At 41.6% G+C, this 22,061-nt stretch overlaps 1 protein-coding gene across 1 annotated transcript; it reads left to right on the top strand.

Annotated features, from left to right (window-relative positions):
• The first annotated feature begins 7,748 nt into the window (after positions 1–7,748).
• usp44 (ubiquitin specific peptidase 44) lies at positions 7,749–21,279 on the top strand. Its single transcript, XM_066705003.1, has 6 exons — positions 7,749–7,849; positions 10,776–12,339; positions 16,593–16,791; positions 17,384–17,492; positions 17,815–18,020; positions 18,874–21,279. The coding sequence occupies exons 2-6, from the start codon at positions 10,849–10,851 to the stop codon at positions 18,996–18,998; spliced, it is 2,130 nt and encodes a 709-aa protein (XP_066561100.1). The 5' UTR covers positions 7,749–7,849; positions 10,776–10,848; the 3' UTR covers positions 18,999–21,279.
• Positions 21,280–22,061: the final 782 nt, after the last annotated feature.

Here is a 22,061-nt window from a genome sequence, read left to right as displayed (position 1 = left end):
ATCTGCCTGTTTCAAACTGATCTCTCTAGAAGTTCTGGTGGAAATAATCACAAAGAAACATGGTGAGAATCAGTTGATAAATAAATACATGAGGGAAGTGAGGACTTGGATGATATACTGTATTCCACAGTCCATTTGATGTGACATGAGCAAATATTGCTTGAGAACGTGTAGACCAAAAAAACAAAAGGTATCCATCAAATGGCAAATATTAGGCATTGAATTTAGCTATACTCAAAATCACCTCTGAACACTTTTGTTTTATATTGAAAAATAAAGGATTGTGGAGATATCGAGTCTTTAATGCTAAACAATCACCTTCTCAAAGCTGGGGCAATGGGCCTGGACAGTCTGTACTCCCTGAGGTGAAGCCGACCTTGACCATTCTGCCCCCTGCAGCCTGGCTGAACTTCCTGGCAGCGAACCAGCCAACCACCCTGCCACAGCACCGGTAGCAAGAAGTTCAATCACAGCCAAGGTGTTCCGTCCTCAAGTGCACCAGGCAATGCTGTTTCATCGAGTAAACTAATTTCCCCTGGCTTTGCTGTTTATTTAACAGCCTATGTTGATGTCTGTTTAGAAACATTATTAATTTACAAGAAGTAAAACTGGGCCATGAAGGACAGGAAGGTCAGCAATGTTGTCATTTATTTATTTTGCATTCTCTGATAGTCTGGTTTTTCAGCTATTCCACCCTCCTTCAATACTGGGAAATTCCAACGTCTCAGACTGGGAACAAAAATAGGATCACATCTGCTACGATAAGGAATCCCTTTGAGTGTCACCACAGCTGAATGATAAGGATTTTGTTGGGGGGGTGGGGGGTTAAAAAAGACAATTCCTTCTAAATCCATGCCTCTGCATAAAAAATATGGGCCTGTGAACAGTACGATAATACAGATAATTAAAAAAAAACATCAACCACAGCGACATGATGCCCTGTTAACGTACATGAGCGAGGGTCATTATAGGGACAACAGCTTTAGTCTTTTTCTTTTTTTTCGGGAAAAAATGTTAATCTCTTTCAATGTAAACAACTCCGCTGTAAATGTGTGTGAAAGCTGTCCTGTTGACGTTGGATGAATTACTACAGGTGTGCAAGTACCAACACGAAGCTTCAATTATGTCCCCTGGGCATAAATAGTGAAAAAAACATTAAACTGTGTCTCACCTTAAAAGAAACTCCAAAGAATCAGGTCGCTGATTTACAAAACTGAACACATACCTCTGCTGCATGGAGGAATGCGGGGATCTTGTGGATACTTTTGCTTATAACTAACAAAACAAAATGCCTTCAGTAATGAATATAACATGTCTGCTGCTTATTCATTTGACTGGATTTTGAACCATTCACAACTAAAACAAATCTGTTCTTTTACCTTTAAGATCTACCTCCTTGGAATTAATTTCAAAGCAGTGTGTGTGTTTTCTTTCATACCAAGATCACAGTGGGGAATCCCAGTGTTACTAAAATATAATAGGTTATACTAACTGGCACTTATTTCAGCTGGTAATCTTATTTTGAGCCTAGTAGCCAGACTATGGTAAGACCACAATAAAACCAATGATACAATTGTAAAATTCTTAAGGGTAAATTACAAAGGTAAACTTTACATATTTTATGCTGATGTTTTTTTTTCTGTTCTCTGCACACTATAAACTATATACAAGTTACATCTAAGACAACAAACAACCTCCCTACTCTGACAACAGTAAGTACGTACTGTGGTCAGCCTGAACCAGGGTCATAATTGAATTCAACATCTCTAAACACAGTATTTTTCTCAGGAAATAAATCTTCTGTTACTTCAAACATACTCTCGGCCTGTGATGATTCTCATTGTTGGTACTGGGGAGCCAACTGTTTTTTGCATCAACACATATCAATAGAAAATAGTATTCTCTATACAGTAAATCCCAATCAGTACTTTTGGAAGCAATTAATGAGAACGGCCTTTATGTAACAAGAGGAGATTGTTGACATGAAGCTTTGATCTATTTGATCCCAAAGCAAATAAGGAGTGGTTCTCCCCACTTCTCTAATGGTCTCCAGTCACATGTGGATTTTGCAAATGCAGTTTTAATTGGAGCCAAGATCCTCTCGTCCTGAAACCGGTGTTGCTGTTGCACACCAATGAGCTGTTTCTCTGTACGAACCATGGGTGTTTAATGATTATTTTCATTTTCATTAAATAAATGTTTGTTATTTGTCCCAGAATACTGACATGTTGGGGCCTGAAATATTGGCTATACAAAGTCTAAGACTTGATACAGAGGTTTTAAAGACTCTCTTCTCAGCTCTGTGTGCACAAGCAAAGACCTCCTTTTGTACCATGGATCATGTGACTCCTGCTTATATGATAACCTTGAGGCTGTGCTTTTAACTCAAAATGCATCTCATCCCCGAAAGTCTGACTCACAGTTCTTCCCATCTGAAGAGCATGAAAATAACTTGAATAATATTTGCTTTGTTGTTCTCATAAATATTAAATATGACCATATACATCAAAATTAAATATTTTAAAAAATACACACACACATATATATTAGATCGTTAGACAGATAGATATAGAGAAAGAGAGATGTTTTTTATTAAGGCACACATGAACTTCAGATTGAGAACCAGTTATTGCCTGTTAGTCAAGACTTTCAGCAGCTGGGCAATTACTATAATAGCAGTGAAAACAGTGCTGTTTATGTACTTGGAGTACAGTCAGCTTGTGTAAACACAAAAATTGTTTCCATTTTCCGGTTGGCATTTGAAGGACTCTTTTACTAGTGTGATAGTTAATTGCACATAAACAATTAACAAAGTCTTGGTAACAAGGTTTCTTTTTGAAAACAAATGTGTGACAATACATAGTTACAAGGAGATATCCACAAAAACTGATAATTATTTATATTTCTTTGTAACTACTTTGATTGTCTCTCTAATGTAAGCTCACCTCATACATACAAGTATGGGCTTGTGTGTGTGTGTGTTTCAATTTAATGTCAGGTGTTACCCCATGCTTGTAAGATTACAGTCGGATCTGATGTAGAATTCAGTTACTATTCTCTATTGATACAGATAAATACCAAATCAGTATCATTTTATGCTTTACTTTATTAGTGACTAAGCGCTGTGGGGCGGGGGGTGAAAGATGAGGATAGGGCTTCTGTGCCACATGGTGCAGGAAAATGCTCTGTTTGCAGGAGTTATAAAATATTATAGCAAAAGCTCCATGTCAGACTGTGGGTCTTAGAAATGGCAGGATGCATTTTAACAGAATGTGTCTGTTTCTGAATCATTCATCCTTAAATAATTGTCCATTCAAAATGAAAGGAGTCATACTGGTCAAACAAATATAACAGACAAATTGAGTTGATCCACATGATAATATTCAGTTTTAAACAGAGAGAACTAACCTGTTTTCATACTTGTAAGGTCATTCGATGTATTAGCCCAGATGGAAGAACCTCAGTATTACATGAATGATGCATAACTTCCACAATGATGTTGGTGGGTTTTGCAGTTTTGACTAATCACAAACAAAACTATAAGTTCCAGCACTCTCTCATGGTGACTAATTTATAGAAAGACCCAGACCGAATCAAATCTTTAAGCTGCACGCGAATGGCAAATTACACACTTGAAACCGTGCATGGTTTATTTTACTATCAGAGGCCACTTGCTACAACTTACAAAAACACCCAATTGGACACCAGTCTGTAATTTGTGATCTGTGGGTAGGTCAGAATTGATTTGGTCTAGGCCACAGTTCGGGTCATTTCCCGGGCAATGAATTAAGGTCTTTCACAGTCGTGGTCATGTAAAAATATGTACACTGCTGTTTCTTCATGTCATATGTATGCATCTAGGAATAATATTAATAACATACAAGTGTTTTTTTTTTCTGTTTTGTTTGTTGTTTTTTTAAATTGACTACAGAAGGGCAAATGCAATTGTTGTATTCTTGTTTGTTTTAAATTCACTTTGTAATTTATATATTCTCTCCTAAGACTGTAAACTGGTCGGTGTGAGCTGTGAGATTTGAAATGCATAAAACCTGGTAGATGTCGTTCATTGTCGTTATTATTATATTACACCTCTCCCATTGAGTGATGGGTTTCATGTAGTCACACATCGCCCTCTTCTGGACAACAGTTGGAAGAACAGATGGAAGAAACAAACAGGCCGCAGTTGCCCGCCACTAATCTAAAGTTATGCACATCTCATTATTGGACGTGCCCGACACTTTATATTTCATGTCAAGCAGTGATCAATGGCGATGCAGTTCCAACTCAAATCAGATCAAAACCGGGCAGACACATGGCAATGGACTGTAAATACTCGTAAATGCAGACCACTAATATCAGTCGAGATAAGAAAAAAACAGATGGGCGTCATTGCATTGAAATAATCGGTACAGTAGTACAATCCTTTATAATAGTGGGCTGTAGTAACAGCACAGTAGGATAGTATAGTATAGTAGTGCAGTGTTGTAGAATAGTGTAGTGTAGTATAGTAGTGCAGTGTTGTAGAATAGTGTAGTGTAGTATAGTAGTGCAGTGTTGTATAATGTAGTGTAGTATAGTAGTGCAGTGTTGTATAATGTAGTGTAGTATAGTAGTGCAGTGTTGTAGAATGTAGTGTAGTATAGTAGTGCAGTGTTGTAGAATGTAGTGTAGTATAGTAGTGCAGTGTTGTAGAATAGTGTAGTGTAGTATAGTAGTGCAGTGTTGTATAATGTAGTGTAGTATAGTAGTGCAGTGTTGTAGAATGTAGTGTAGTATAGTAGTGCAGTGTTGTAGAATGTAGTGTAGTATAGTAGTGCAGTGTTGTAGAATGTAGTGTAGTATAGTAGTGCAGTGTTGTAGAATAGTGTAGTGTAGTATAGTAGTGCAGTGTTGTAGAATGTAGTGTAGTATAGTAGTGCAGTGTTGTAGAATAGTGTAGTGTAGTATAGTAGTGCAGTGTTGTATAATGTAGTGTAGTATAGTAGTGCAGTGTTGTAGAATGTAGTGTAGTATAGTAGTGCAGTGTTGTAGAATGTAGTGTAGTATAGTAGTGCAGTGTTGTAGAATAGTGTAGTGTAGTATAGTAGTGCAGTGTTGTAGAATGTAGTGTAGTATAGTAGTGCAGTGTTGTAGAATGTAGTGTAGTATAGTAGTGCAGTGTTGTAGAATGTAGTGTAGTATAGTAGTGCAGTGTTGTAGAATAGTGTAGTGTAGTATAGTAGTGCAGTGTTGTAGAATGTAGTGTAGTATAGTAGTGCAGTGTTGTAGAATGTAGTGTAGTATAGTAGTGCAGTGTTGTATAATGTAGTGTAGTATAGTAGTGCAGTGTTGTATAATGTAGTGTAGTATAGTAGTGCAGTGTTGTATAATGTAGTGTAGTATAGTAGTGCAGTGTTGTAGAATAGTGTAGTGTAGTATAGTAGTGCAGTGTTGTAGAATGTAGTGTAGTATAGTAGTGCAGTGTTGTATAATGTAGTGTAGTATAGTAGTGAAGTGTTGTAGAATGTAGTGTAGTATAGTAGTGCAGTGTTGTAGAATAGTGTAGTGTAGTATAGTAGTGCAGTGTTGTAGAATAGTGTAGTGTAGTATAGTAGTGCAGTGTTGTATAATGTAGTGTAGTATAGTAGTGCAGTGTTGTATAATGTAGTGTAGTATAGTAGTGCAGTGTTGTATAATGTAGTGTAGTATAGTAATGCAGTGTTGTATAATGTAGTGTAGTATAGTAGTGCAGTGTTGTATAATGTAGTGTAGTATAGTAATGCAGTGTTGTAGAATAGTGTAGTGTAGTATAGTAGTGCAGTGTTGTATAATGTAGTGTAGTATAGTAGTGCAGTGTTGTATAATGTAGTGTAGTATAGTAATGCAGTGTTGTAGAATAGTGTAGTGTAGTATAGTAGTGCAGTGTTGTAGAATGTAGTGTAGTATAGTAGTGCAGTGTTGTATAATGTAGTGTAGTATAGTAATGCAGTGTTGTATAATGTAGTGTAGTATAGTAGTGCAGTGTTGTAGAATAGTGTAGTGTAGTATAGTAGTGCAGTGTTGTATAATGTAGTGTACTATAGTAATGCAGTGTTGTAGAATACAGTGTAGAATATACACTCACCTAAAGGATTATTAGGAACACCTGTTCAATTTCTCATTAATGCAATTATCTAACCAACCAATCACATGGCAGTTGCTTCAATGCATTTAGGGGTGTGGTCCTGGTCAAGACAATCTCCTGAACTCCAAACTGAATGTCTGAATGGGAAAGAAAGGTGATTTAAGCAATTTTGAGCGTGGCATGGTTGTTGGTGCCAGACGGGCCGGTCTGAGTATTTCACAATCTGCTCAGTTACTGGGATTTTCACGCACAACCATTTCTAGGGTTTACAAAGAATGGTGTGAAAAGGGAAAAACATCCAGTATGCGGCAGTCCTGTGGGCGAAAATGCCTTGTTGATGCTAGAGGTCAGAGGAGAATGGGCCGACTGATTCAAGCTGATAGAAGAGCAACTTTGACTGAAATAACCACTCGTTACAACCGAGGTATGCAGCAAAGCATTTGTGAAGCCACAACACGTACAACCTTGAGGCAGATGGGCTACAACAGCAGAGGACCCCACCGGGTACCACTCATCTCCACTACAAATAGGAAAAAGAGGCTACAATTTGCACAAGCTCACCAAAATTGGACAGTTGAAGACTGGAAAAATGTTGCCTGGTCTGATGAGTCTCGATTTCTGTTGAGACATTCAGATGGTAGAGTCAGAATTTGGCGTAAACAGAATGAGAACATGGATCCATCATGCCTTGTTACCACTGTGCAGGCTGGTGGTGGTGGTGTAATGGTGTGGGGGATGTTTTCTTGGCACACTTTAGGCCCCTTAGTGCCAATTGGGCATCGTTTAAATGCCACGGCCTACCTGAGCATTGTTTCTGACCATGTCCATCCCTTTATGACCACCATGTACCCATCCTCTGATGGCTACTTCCAGCAGGATAATGCACCATGTCACAAAGGTCGAATCATTTCAAATTGGTTTCTTGAACATGACAATGAGTTCACTGTACTAAACTGGCCCCCACAGTCACCAGATCTTAACCCAATAGAGCATCTTTGGGATGTGGTGGAACGGGAGCTTCGTGCCCTGGATGTGCATCCCACAAATCTCCATCAACTGCAAGATGCTATCCTATCAATATGGGCCAACATTTCTAAAGAATGCTTTCAGCACCTTGTTGAATCAATGCCACGTAGAATTAAGGCAGTTCTGAAGGCGAAAGGGGGTCAAACACAGTATTAGTATGGTGTTCCTAATAATCCTTTAGGTGAGTGTATATAACGTTGTGCAGTGTGGTACTGTCACATACTCACTTTAAAATGAAACACTGAACTTACAATTTTACCTAGCCAATCATGTAACCACAAAAGTGTCACAAGGGACAAAGGTTTAACCTTAATTTTGGCCCATATATACCCTGTTAATATTTGACACCACTGAGTACAAAGTAACGTTCCCTGCTTTGGCTCAAGGGAAGAATACAGTTGCAGACACTTCGAGAATGTAACCACAGACCCGTTTCCGATACTTAGTAATATGCTAGTGATACTAAAGAACAGTACTGTTTTTTCCATGGAGAAATGTCCCTCGAACAACACAGCGTCCCCGAACCGCATCAGCTCCAGAAAATGAGGCAACCCCTGCGAAATAAGGGACCGCCCCCTCCCGGTGACGTCACGCCAGAAGTCCTGTCTCTGACGTCACCGGAGGACGCGCAGCGGCCGAGGAGCGCTCCACGCGACAGTCCGCGCGAGCAGACAAGATGGCGGCGGCTCGAGTGCCAGCGGAGTGAGTGGCGTGCGAGAGGTACGTTGGCATTGTTTATTTATTTAAATATGGATCACCGCATGCAAAAACAAAAAACCCCAGCCCCTTTCACGCAAGACCGGGAAACCAACGCAGGGCTCTGCGTGCTGTGACAGAGCGCAGTGACACGGCGGTGGAGATGTAGTTGCAAACCCGTGTGAACACGCCGGGAACAGCGTGAAGCCGGAGCCTGTGCCCGCAGCAGCTGTAGGCGCGCAGACGCTCCGCTGGCTGGTGGTGTCGCTGACAGGGACAGGGACGTGGACGACTGCCGGTCCCCTCTGCCGTTCCTGCGACTTCATTTTGCGTTGAGAAAATGAGCGTAACACGTCGCGATTCCTGTGGGAGAATGCGGTGTTTTCGTGTGTAGTGATCATCCAATCCGGGTGCTTCGCAGAAACCCTAGTAAGCACGTTGAAAAGGGAGTCGTGGGAATTTGTAGCCTATTCTGCGCCGTGTTTTGTTGTGGATCTTGATTGAGATCATGTTTCCTAGACTTACGCCACACTCAGAGCGAAACCTCTTGCTATGACTCTTTAACTACAGTTTCTGCTGGGGTTTTTCCCCCAGATTGTGAAAGCAGTGTGTGTGTGTGATTGGTTGGCACTTTCAAATCCGGGAAGGTGCATTTGTGTCCTTAAAGAGGACACTTCTGCCTGTGCGGTATGATAGGGTTGAGCGGCAGCTCTTGTACGTGCGTGTCGGTTTTCATTCAGCACCGACAACAACAGTTTCCAGATCATTACAGCTCTGTCCTAAAATGTAAGATGTTTGTATGCTATGTATGTGTGTGTCCGTTACATTTGTTCACGTCGATTGCATTGCATCCGTTTTTTTACGTAGCACTTGCACAGACAAAATTGTGACAAAGACACAGGAGATGCACAGCAGCTATAGAGGTGTTTAACGCGTCCGGGTTTCTCGGCTTTTACCGCTTTAGAACAAACACCGGAGAGTTTCACAGCGCAGGATGCATAGGATAGTCTGAAAACGTATTATTTTAAGAGTAACAAGTCTGAGATGTATTGTTAAGTGTTCAATCTATTCGTTTAAACGTGTTACTTAAGAAATCGTCTCCAAAACATGGCTTCCAGTGTGTGAAAAGTACTCTGAAGTCATAAGTAAGCAGGACAATGCGACACATTTCCCATTTTTAGCTTCAATTTAAACGCATACATATCGACGATTTAGACGCAAGATTGGACACTGTTACACGATTTAATGACAAGGTAGCCTCATAATCGATCACAGATTGAACATGTTATCCTATTACTGAATGTATGTTACAGTAATTTCCATGATTGCTTCCTAGGCACTGGAAAATGTCACTTATTCAAAAGAAAACGATATCTGTAGTCCCACAAGAGACTGTCCCAATAAATTGTCTAGACAATAAAGCGTTGTATACCCGAAATACGCATTTAAGTACATCATTACGGGGGTGGGGGGTGTATTTTTACTTGTTGTGTAGTTATCCCTGAACAACAGCACTGAGACTGAAAGATCTGAATTTGGAACAGTAACACAATTACAATAGTATTGGTTTTGTGCTAAAAAAAATAAGTCAATATTTTTGTTGTTGTTGTTTTACTACTTGTTTTTCAGGGCTACATACTGTTAACGTGTAACTTAAGAGTGTATTCCCAGAACTGGGCATCCAATGGTGTACAATAATGAAAGTATATGATAGTACATGGCTGTGTCCTCTTCTTTGAAGATGAGGTTAAATTGAAAACTCTGTTTATGTTTGGATGTTATGTTGCATGTTTACAATGATGACTCTCCAGTCTATTGATAAAAACCCAAATTGTTGTCAGTTGTTTGCACTGGATAAACCCCTTGAATTGCAGATAATTTGCTATGCACATATGGCCAGCAACATTGTGGTTAAGTGCCTCAAAGGAACGCATGGATTAAGATACCACAGATTTTGCCATTATGAAGTGAGCTGCACATGAGGGTTTTGCATAGACTGCAGTTATTTCAGAGGGTTGTTTGTTTGAACCTCTGTGAAACTCAATGAAATTAAGAGTGATAACTCAGCCAGCATGTTACTCTTGCTCAGGGGAGACACAGAAGTTTAAAGTATTTTTGTGTTGTTTCTTGTGATGTATAACTACGATATATAAGAGTCCCTATTGCTTCTGTGTTCGGGCCTCTGGCAGTCCTTCTGCCTTTCTTCGATGTAATAGAGAAAAATGTGCTTGGCAGCTTATCATCAGACAAAGGCCTGGAATTGTTCCTTACTGACTACCCATTCTACAGCAGGCCTGCAAGAGAGACCTCCAAGATTCCTCTTTTGTTAACTAAGGGCTGCAGAGATGAGTGCTGAATGGAGTCGGAGGCTGTGGTCTGCACTCTTAGTACAAAGACAGTAGAATTAATAAGACTTGTAAAATCATAATGCTTTATCCCGGTGTGAGAGTATATGCACAGACTGTGTAATATACTGTTCAGGCAAGCGTGCATAAAAACGTCAAGGCCAGGAGGAAGAAAAAAAAAAGTTCCTTTAGAAAACAAAAAACGCGGTGTTTACCCATTCCCTGTGAAGCAGTGTAAAATGCGCAGAGTAAAAGGAGTGTGTCTGATGTGAATGCAGCTCTGTGATGACAATCCCTGTGAATTGAAGTTTGCAGTGTAGAAGTCTGTTTTTCTTTGTGTCTTCAGCTGTAGCATTGTGACACATCTTCTCATTTCCAGACCACCACGTAGAGTTCTGCAGATGAGGTTATCCGTTCAGCTTTTCAGTAATGGAGCACTGAGTAATTTTAACAAACCCGTTAAATGTAAATATTCTAATGCTAATTTGTGTTGGTGCATTGGGTGAAGGATTGTGAAAATGATTACAGCATCCAGATACATTCATCCTTCAGAATATTGATTTAGTGAACATATGATTATCATGATTATTTTATTTTATTTTCAGATTAAGATGCTGTGGGGTGGGCGTGTTTTTCACAGCTTGCCTTCTTAGCGATGGAGATCTGAATCCGAACAAGATGGACAAATGTAAGCACGTGGGCCGGCTGCGGCTGGCGCAGGACCACTCCATCCTGAACCCGCAGAAGTGGCACTGCGTGGACTGCAACACCACGGAGTCGGTGTGGGCCTGCCTGGGCTGCTCCCACGTGGCCTGCGGGCGCTACATCGAGGAGCATGCCCTCAAGCACTTCCAGGAGCGCAGGCACCCGGTGGCCATGGAGGTCAACGAGCTTTACGTGTTCTGCTACCTGTGCGATGACTATGTGCTGAATGACAATGCCACGGGGGACCTGCGGCTGCTGCGCGGCACGCTCGGTGCCATTAAGAGCCAAAACTACATGGTCACCACGCGCAGCGGCCGCACGCTCCGCTCCATGGCTGCCAGCGATGACATCACGGCCGGCAGCGTGCAGGAGCTTGTGAGGGACGAGGACCGCATGTTCACTGCGCTCTGGCACCGCCGCCGGGCCCTGATCGGCCGGGTGTTTCGCGCCTGGTTCGAGCTGACGGCGGGGGGGCGGCGGCGGGCGGTGGAGGACAGGTTGAGGGAGGAGGCGGAGGCAAGGAGGAGGGAGACGCAGGAGCGGAGGGAGGAGCTGAAGCGGCGGCGGAAGGAGGAGCTAGAGTGCACCCCACCCAGGAAGAGCCACCGCCTTCTGGAGCTGAACCAGAAGAGTCGTCCATCCAGGAAATCGTTGGCACCGGCACACAGAGGTCTCGGAAGGGGTTCGGACAGGAAGCAGACGCCTGGGTCCTGGAGAGCCACAACAGTGCAGAACAGGAAACTGGGGAAGGCATGCCGCCAGAGGTCACAACCCCCCACCTCAGCCAACACCCCTACCTCATCTGACGAAGTGCTAAAGCTCGGGGACTCACCGATCCGACGGAGGCCCACGGTCACTCCTGGCGTGACAGGGCTGCGTAACCTGGGCAACACCTGCTACATGAACTCCATCCTGCAGGTGCTCAGCCACCTGCACATCTTCCGCGAGTGCTTCCTGCAGCTCGACCTCAACCAGGCCCTCGAGCTCCTGGCCAGTGCCGTCAACGGTAACTCGCGGCCGCCCCTCTGCAAGTTGGTCATGGCCCACGGCAAGGCAGGGCAGCCTTCCTTTCCTTTGTCAAAGAGGGGCATGTCGGCCGGTCTGAGTGGGGGTGCCTCCAGGACCAGGAACATGGAGCTGATCCAGCCCAAAGAGCCCAGCTCAAATCACATCTCCCTGTGCCACGAGCTGCACACCCTGTTCCAGGTGATGTGGTCAGGGAAGTGGGCCCTGGTGTCTCCCTTCGCCATGCTGAACTCCGTCTGGCAGCTCATCCCCGCCTTCCGGGGCTATGCCCAGCAGGATGCCCAGGAGTTCCTTTGTGAGCTGCTGGACAAAGTGCAGAGAGAACTGGAGACAACAGGCACCCTGCAGCCTGCCCAAGTGCCGGCCCCCCAGCGGAAGCTCATCAAGAAGGTCCTGAATGTCGTAAACACCATCTTCCATGGGCAGCTCCTCAGCCAGGTCAGTGGTTACATGGGTCAAGTCTGCACTCCTGTTTTGCCTTTTTGGTATGATTGGTATGAATGTGTGACACATACAGATGGGTGTGGTAAGTGGATTGTGGCACAAACAGGCAAGCCAGGTTTGGTCATTGATCAAAATAACAAGGAGCAGATTTTTTTTATACACACTGGTGACATCACTCTAGATGGGCATCTGTTGTATATTATCTATATTGCATTGATATTTATGGTCGGTGGAGTGCGTCCCTTCTGAACCCTTTAGGGCTCCTTCAGGATGAAAGAAAAGCTCATTCTTATTATTATACTAAATGTATTCATTCATTTTATATTTTTTTATTGACAATATCATGATGGTGCTTTTTCATTTTTTTATAATGCACACATTAGTAAGTAATTTATTAAAGTGACTGTTTACTAGTCCCCCAAAACTTTGTATTTGATTTCACTTCAGAGTGATTTGTTATTTAAAGACATGTCATGGACAAGTCCTGACTTGCTGAAAGGAGTTTAATAGAGCCTATGTTTACAGATCTGAAACTCTCTACCACTTAAGAGTCAGATTTAGCAGATTCCTATGGACTTCAACTCCACTTGAAAAGCAAAATATCCCCCATTTTAAATCTCAAACCAGGCCTGGGAATAAGCAGCAGGGCATGATTGCAGTATTATTGGCAAAAAAGTATGAGATTGCTTCTAAATTAATTTTTGGTTGTAATACATTGGGGGAAAGCCCAGAAGCCCAAATAGAATCTGAAATGCTGAACACAAAGGCCTGATCTTGAGCCCCTTCAGAGATGAGGTGGTCCTCAATTGTATTTAAAATAATCAGAGGTCTTCTTCGTCTTTACATATTCAATGAATCCTGATTGGCCTTCATGTTCCGTCTGACATCACACGCAAGTCAATCCTTTAATGACGGAAAAACAGCATTAATCACCAGATAAGGTTCTGTTTCTTTAAGCACAGTCGCTGCCAGGAGAACGCAGATGGAACGTTTTATACTGGTAATAAACATTTAAACATCTGCCTTCATTTATCACATGCCATTTTAGTAGAGAATGCCATGTGCCATGCCACTGAACAGAGTCCTGCTGTATTGACTGAAACGGGTGTATTTGAAGAGTCTGTACACATTCTCTTATACATTGGTGTCACTGGCGATTTAATCAAATGCACCTCTACCCGAATGAAGCGGTCCCATATCTAGGACCATACACAGACCATGACACACGTTATTCTTAAGTGCTTAATTAGGGATTTTGGAGATATCTGTGCAATATAAAAAATGTGATGGATACAGAACTTCTTAAATGTCATTGCTTATTACTTTTAGATCCTTGGTGGGGGGGGGGAAGATACTTGTAGAGATTAGGGAAAGTTTTAAAATGAAATCATGGTGGTGGACTGCTTCAGATTGCAGGTGTTTAAATGTACACCCACTGTAAAAATTGAAACGCGCATATCTCACATTCATGCTGGTGCCTCTCTCTCTCTCACGAATAATGACAATTGATTGAGTTTCACACTGGTGGTGTTATCCCCAAAGGACACTCAAGTAACTCCCACATCAGGGTTGGTGAATTCCCAGCTTTCTCCAGCACAGTTCTATAGATTAGTACCCCTCTCCCCTCCTGGTAGGTCACGGATGGCACTCTCTTTGTCCTGGCCCTGAGTCCCGCGGGATGTATTGACTGAGCTCTGGGCTTTATCCTGAATGTCACAGGAGGAGCCAGATCCTCTTGGCCTCGGGTTTAGTCTTTCTTGTCTCTTGAGTGACGGGGCAGTTAGGTGGAACAGCAAGCCCATCCGATAAGTGTGCTTCCAGAGTTGTGAGAATGCCAGGGATCCAGGGCTTAAGAGCCATTTAACACTGAAAACCACAAAGCAGCATTTTTTTTCTGGAGAACCACAGAGTTGTTGACATCGCTGTGATATTTTCCATTCAACTTCTTGCGGATAATTTTCCCCGTGTTGTAAAATGTAAGCTTATGGGTGTGCCTTTTCTCCACCAGGCTGCTATTTATTTTTCCCCTATCCCCTTTTTTTTGTTAAATGTAAGCCTTGAAAATCCCTTTTGATTTCAAGAATAGATTTCATTACACAATTAAAACTATTTTTGCTTGTGTACAGAATAATTGGATGCTGCTGTATGTTTAGTTTTTTTTTTATATATATATAAAATATCTGTTGTAAATGCTTGCTTTTGTACACTCTCTCATGTACCATTGAACCACTTTATTTTCAATGAAGTAGTAGGGCAACGATTTGGTTCCAGTTCTATTGAGAACATGTTTTTTCTTTCCTTTCTGCAATGTGTGGTTACCACTTTCCTACAGTTGGTGTTTGATGGCAGCAGCGGTGATGTAATGGAGAAATTGGATTCTTACAGTCTTTCTATAATCAGGGGGTATATTGAAAACATTTAAACATGGCCCCATTGGGAAGGAGAGCCAAAAACATCATTCAGACAGTATTTTACCACAGGCTTTGGGCTGAAGATCAGTGCTTCATCTTCTCTGGGGAGCTGTTGCTTTATCTACCTGACATGTGCCTGTGGTAAACTGGACTCTTGAGCCGCCAAGAGAGAGTGGACTCACGTGGCGTGCGTATGGGCCTGCAGCTTGCTTTTGTTTCGAAGTGACAAATAGGTGAAATTATACGTCACATACTGCCAGTGACATATGACGTGTCCCCCCCTAAACTTATGCCTATGCATACAGCACTGGCGAGTGTCAATCATTTGTGCACACTTCAGTACACAGTGTGTGTGTCGGCATTTTACACCATTCCACTGATCCATCCGATGAGTCTTTTAAATGATGATTGTGTGTAATCTGTATGAGTGTGCATGTGAGCTCACTGGCCAGCTACACATTCACAACAGTGGTCTTATCAGTACATGCTCATAAGGGTCCCATTACACAAACCAAATGTGTAATTAATATTCATGCTGTACCCTGTTGTGGCCTGGATTCATTGGTTGCCTCGGTCTTGCTGATGGCAGAGTCCTGGGGGCTGTGTAAGAGGATCAAGGCGTGTGCTCTAGCACGGTTTATCTCGCTCAAGGGGTAACATGTTACAGCTCAGTTTCATACTGATTTCTCTCATGCGAGCTTGTGACCTGTAGAATGGCTGTGAAGTAACACTGTGCTTATAATTCACTTCTCCCTTTGACTCTTCACTTGCCACAGGGGGCACCTACCACAGGGGGCACCTACCAGCAGCACCATCTTTGGGTGAAGGGATCTATGGGCACATGCATTTCCTCAGTCAAGCTGCATTACTTCGGCTTCTGGCTCTGGCACATACAAATCACTTCCTGTGTTCATCTTCCTGATGTGCTTTTTTTGGCAGTTTCCACAATTATCTACAGAGTCTGGAGAGAATATTTTTTATTTATATAGGCTATACAAATCCAATATCTTCCAAGTTTTGCAATGCATACAAACAGGATATTCTCCACAAAAACAAAACAAAAATTGGGATATCCCAATGAAGGCAGCCGAGTGCCAGAAAAAGTACATTCTTACTGTGCTGTTTTTGTCTGAACTTCCAATCATGATTTTTCCCTGTTCTGGGTGAAATGTCCTGTTTTTGTGCATCACAAATCCCATCTTCAGACATGAGACATACTGGATCTGTCCTAGTTTTCATTCTGTCCCCACATACTTACTCTCATTAAAAGAATACAGTTCATTTTAAAAATGTGGACCAGTGGAAAATGCCTGATACTTTCACTACAGCAACCTAAAATCCCCAGCTTTCACTGAAGCTGCTGTTTTGGCAAAGCTGTGTAAACCACAGTGAGTGTTGGTCAAACTTCCTAGCAGATGTGCTGTGCAAAGAAGGCGCTGCTTCCGGGGGATGGGGGGGGATTCATCTTCATGGGGGGTGGGTGTTAATTGTGTGTGTGTGAGGAACTTATATCAAGGTCAGTGAGTGCGGTGCATAGACTGGTAACATAAGTGGTCTTACCCATTCATTTTGTAAGCTTTGCAATGAACTACTCAATGAATCTTTTTCATTTTATATGTCTGTCTGTGTGCAATAAATGCAACTGATCTGATGTTTAGGTTTTTGCATGCGTTTTGTTATGGGGGAAGACATTGTTAATGCTTGTCGTGGTACAACAGGGCTGGCTGTTTTTGCAAGATATATCAGTGCTGTGGCAGAAAAAGCCCAAAGCTGCCTGCTGCCCGGCCCTGGTGAACGGTGCGAAGGGATATTGACGGGCTGTGTCTGTCCTGACAGGTCACCTGCCTCGCCTGCGACAATAAGTCCAACACCATCGAGCCGTTCTGGGACCTGTCCCTGGAATTTCCCGAGAGATACCACTGCAACGGAAAGGAAACCGCGGCACAGTTCCCTTGCCTGCTGACAGAAATGTTGGCCAAATTCACTGAGACCGAAGCCTTGGAAGGAAACATCTATGCCTGTGATCAGTGTAACAGTGAGTGAAGACAGTGTGTACGTGGCATGAGCTTGATGTACTGGGCCGTCTTCCACACATTGTCGTTCTCACGTGAGGGGTTAGGATGGGTTAATGTCTTGTTGCTTCCTCCTATCAGCAAAGTAAATTTGCCATGTGTTGAAATTGGTTCCATCCTTTCTTTAAAAAAATAATGAATCATTTCTCCTTTCATGCTCATTGTTGGCTTTCGAGACGCTGTGCAGTGAAAAATAAAGCTGCAGGCTCTGAAATAAATAACAAAAATAACACAACTCTTTTATTGAATAAAATAATAAAACTCTTATTGTGACTTGGTGCATTCCCAACTACAGGCAACTGGGAATGTGGTCTGCAGTCAAGTACAGGAAAGTAATTAGTGCAATATCTTTAAAAATTGCAAAAGCCAAGTATGCATTTAAAATGTATTGCAGATTATTTGTTTCCGCTTTCCCAAAGTTTTTTTCCCAATGTGAATGTACTGTGAGAACTCATACTCCCCCACTGACCCACCACTGTTTTCTTTGGTTACTGCATGATTTCTCCTGGTTTAAAAAGACAAGACAATATAACCTCGTCCTCGTTTGGTTTTAAGGCAAACGGAGGAGATTCTCGTCAAAGCCCATCATCCTCACAGAGGCTCAGAAGCAGCTCATGATTCACAAACTGCCTCAGGTCCTGAGACTGCATCTGAAACGCTTCAGGTAAAGTATGGTTTATTCAGACACACACAAAAACACAAGTGTTTTTTACATGATGGGCATTTAAAATCACGTTTCGGAAAAGATAACTTAATATTATATTCATTAATTTAAATGTAATTTAAAAGAATTACCTGAATTCAAGGTGGCCATTTTAATATACTTTATTTATTTTAGGCCTAATTGATTAACTTGCTCTGTGCTGAAAGTTGCTTTTCTCTGTGCTGAACAAGCATGTTGTTGGAACACATTGTCTCTCTCTCTCTCTCTCTCTCTCTCTCTCTCTCTCTCTCTCTCTCTCTCTCTCTCTCTCTCTCTCTCTCAGGTGGTCAGGCCGCAATCACAGAGAGAAGATCGGAGTTCACGTCAGCTTCGATCAGATACTAAATATGGAGCCTTACTGTTGTAGGGACTCCACAGGGTCACTTAAGCCAGACTGCTTCGTTTATGAATTGTCAGCCGTAGTGATGCATCATGGGAAGGGATTTGGTTCAGGACACTACACTGCCTATTGCTACAACACGGAAGGAGGTAAGACTTGTGTGTTTTGCTTGAGGTTTCTTCTGTGGGTTGTTTTTCCTTTTTTGGTTTTGATATTGCCGTGTACAGATCTCTACTAGGCTCACTACTGTTACTCATTGACAACTCCAGTGGTTTCCAGATTAAAATGTTGGTGAATTGTAAAACCCAGTGTTACTTCAGAAAGCATGGCCACTTCTAATTGATACACCACTGATGCTGATATTAACGGGACAGCTCTATTTCAAACACTGCAGCCCCTCAGTAAACTGACAGATGTCCACAGACACAGAGTCCAGGATTGGTTGTTGCCTGCTCTCTCTCACAGGGGCATTGCTTTTGAGCCCCTCTCTCTATGGACAGTCCCAGAGGTGGGTAGTATTTCGGTTGCAGGTTCAGACAGGTGTAAGCTGAAGCCTGGCCACCTCATGAGGGTGTTGAATGTTTCAGTGGCATGGGGTCAGCTCGTTTTGTTTTAAATTGGAGGAGGGGAGGGGGAGGGAATCTGTGCCGGTGGGGAGGAAAGGGCTTCTGTGTTACCCAGGTGCCACGGGGAAATGAGCTGTTGCCTTGGTAACAGCTCTGTTTTATTCATCATTAATCCAGAGAAAGTGATCTGCTTTGAAAGAGCGTGCCACTTGGATAGTTACAAGTTTAAAGTAAACTAAAGCTTGTGAAAACACGTTCACTTCAGCAGGCTGAAAAACACACTTATAGATCTGTGAGAACGGGATTAAAAAAAAAAAAAAAAAAGAAACTCAGTCTTTGTCATGGCTTTGTGTTCCAGGTCCCTTGATTTGATGTTGTAAGCCCCAAACCCCTTTACATTAATTTATATTTTTTAATATTTGTTTTCCTTCACCAGGGTTCTGGGTCCACTGCAATGACTCCAAGTTAAACATCTGCACTGTGGATGAGGTTTGTAAGACCCAGGCCTACATCCTGTTTTATACCCAGCGTGTTTCTCAGGACAAAGGGAAGTCTCTTTAGAAGAGAGTCGACACCAGCTTCAAACTGAAACAGATCAACTTCACCACCAAGCACCATGTCCACAGGCGGTCTCTGAACGTCTAAGATTGTGGACTTTTTTTTTCTTCTTCAATTGTATCTTTTCATATAAAATACTGGATATAAAAGTGTTAAAGATAAATTGTGAATTTTATGTACATGATGTTTATAATGTTTTGTATGAAATTTTTAAACTTTTTTTTATATACAAGTCATAGAGTGTACAGTAATTTTTAAAGCAATTAATACTGCATGTGGCAAAATCTTTTACCATTGAAAGTTCAAATCTCGGTCAGTTTAATGTCTTTTGTGCTGTCAGTATCATTCGAAACATTCATTTCACAATACAAGTTGGTAACGCATACGTAGAACATTTCTAGATACTTGCCTTACAGATAAACAATCTCAGCTACTGTGAACCTCCTGAAATACAAGGAGCAGGTATGTAGGTTATTTTTTAATAGCCCTTACTTTTAGAATGTAATTGTTTAAAAATATATATATACTGTATTGGCTCCGTAACAGGAGGATTTTATACAGACAAACGTTTAATTTTTATATTCATTTTTTACATTGTACTACAGATACAATATTCTGTCAGAAGAATATGACTGAATCCTGCAGTGCAATAGCCACAGTTGTCCGTGTGAATGTTAAGTTGTTATTTTTAAACCAAAGTTTTGGGTATTTATAATGTGCTATAAAATGCCTGAGAGGTAGCTAATGCAAGTGTCTGAGTGTGTCCGAGTTACCGGTTTTGTTTCTGACAGCAGTGCCATTAGTGTCACTTCCCCATGTCTTCTAATTCATGATTTATGATTGCACAATGCAAATGTCTTGAATTTGATCATTTTGGTTTGTTTTTTGATCAAATTGTAAATTGGTTGAAGGTCATAAACTTAATTGTAAACTTTCATAATTTCATACCAGATTTCTGAAAACCTTTACTTGGCAGATTGTTTCCTAGTATTAAATGTTGTGTTTTGTCCTTTGTGTTCATTAAAAGTTCCACACACATTTGCACTTTAACACCGAGACAGTATCCTCCTTTGGTTTGGCAACCTAACTTAGGCCTTAGATCGAGGCTTTGTCCTACCTGTGAATCACAAAGTACAGAGCTGTACCATGTCAGGGTTTAATGGTCAGAAGCCACTTTCTAGTAATTTGTAAAAACGCAGTTGTGTGCAGGGGTGTAATGTGCGATTTGAGGGTAGGTCAAGGTTTAGATTTGGTCTAGGCCTTTGTCACAGTACAGCAGCAGCAAACAGTATTCCATGGACTGCTCTTAAGTGTTAAAACAGTAGACCGTGAATTGCCCTTTAGTTTTAAGTGCAAAAAGTGAAGGTAACCTGTCCTTATTGCAGCCTCTGATACTGGGAAGTGAGAAACCATGCGTCTTAAGTACTTTACAGTGTTACACTTCTGTGATTTTATGTTTCATTTGGGGGAGAATGGATCAAACCTGTGATCCTGCCATAGCCTGAGTCAGGGAAGAGGAGCATTGTGCCCAGTTAATGCCAGCTTTAAGTGGAGTAGATTCTCCCAGACTTACAGACATCCTGCTCTGTCGTAAGTACAGACACTGCCATCTCTATTTACTCTATATCAAAATAAAAAGCTTTCTCTTTGGGTGATTGCACTATAGGTGCTTATACACATCAAGGAATAATGTCCATACATGCCCAGTCTGTTTGGAATTCCTGCAGGAAAATACAATACAGAGCCGGGTATCTTCGAGTGAATCTTGTGGGGAGGGTTCAGGTTGGTTCTGCCAGTCACTCGACGAAAGGTCACAGGCACAGGCGCTTGGTTTCTTTCGTACATCTGCAGATAGCTAGGAAGAGTCGAGCGCAGCATTGCGAAGATCGTTTTTGTTTGAAAATAAATACAAATCAGTGTTTAGTATATGGTGTTTTTCTGATGTAAATTTATGGAAGCAATACTATGCAAATTGTTACCTCAATTTTTAGAGAAATTTACCTCAATAAAATGAGAATATTTTTGCATTTTTTTTGTTTTTACTTCATGCCTCACTTGTGTTCTGTGTAATGTGTGTGTTCTTTCTCAATGTGTTTGTTGCATTGCTCTCAGCCAATCCAAAACACTGGATGTCTTATTTATGTTTTCTGTATACTCATTATAAATCTTTGTACATTTTTTTTAATAGATTGTAAAGAGGATTGACTAAATGGTTGTGATTGCACCTAAGATTGCTGCTTTATTGTTAAAAAAAAATAAAAATCCCAAAGTTTCAAAATTGAAATCCTGTTTGGGGGAGAGAAAAAAATAATCGACTTTTCTGGCAGAGTAGTGCTATTGATATTAATGCTGAACCTTGCAGGGATTCAAATTACCTGTATTGTTTAAAAGACTATGGTCCACTCAAGATACACAGCACTGTGGACATAAACTGAAATGATTGTGATAGAAAGTACAGTACTGGTTTACTCACATGCTAGAAAAGGGATTTCCCCAACCTTTGGACTTGGCAGCAAGAATGGTCACATGTAGTTCTTTCCTCATTACTCATATGTTTTGCATAAACAGATCACAGGAAATCATCACTATATATTTACATCGGTGTGAGAAACCTAATCCAATCCAATGGAGAGATGGAAAAGTATGGTATGGTTATGAATTTTGTTTCCCTTGGGGCCACTAAATATATCTTGGTAAACTTTCAAATGAAAATGAATAATGTAAGGTTGATTATATCTTTGAATCTTGTTGACCTCCAGTCACCTTAGTTAAGGAACAGTTGAAAAGACCATCGATACTACATGCTGTCTTACACACGGAAATCCAGGGTGCTAATTGGGCTCTGTAAAATCATGAACTACTTTCAGTGTGGCAGAGAGACCTTAATACAGGACTAAAATAAGTCTTATGGTATGTTAATAATAGTCTGTGCTGTACCTAACTGGGATAATACTCCTTGTTGTATTCAACTAAATCCTGACACGTTCAGCAAGCATTCACAAAAGGTTTGGCTTCTTGTGTTTTATAGGTTTGAATGACAGACTCACTGCAAAACATTTAAATAGG

Source organism: Amia ocellicauda, chromosome 5 (genome assembly GCF_036373705.1).
Source record: "Amia ocellicauda isolate fAmiCal2 chromosome 5, fAmiCal2.hap1, whole genome shotgun sequence".
NCBI lineage: Eukaryota > Metazoa > Chordata > Actinopteri > Amiiformes > Amiidae > Amia > Amia ocellicauda.
This window is presented reverse-complemented; position numbering and strand designations above follow the sequence as displayed.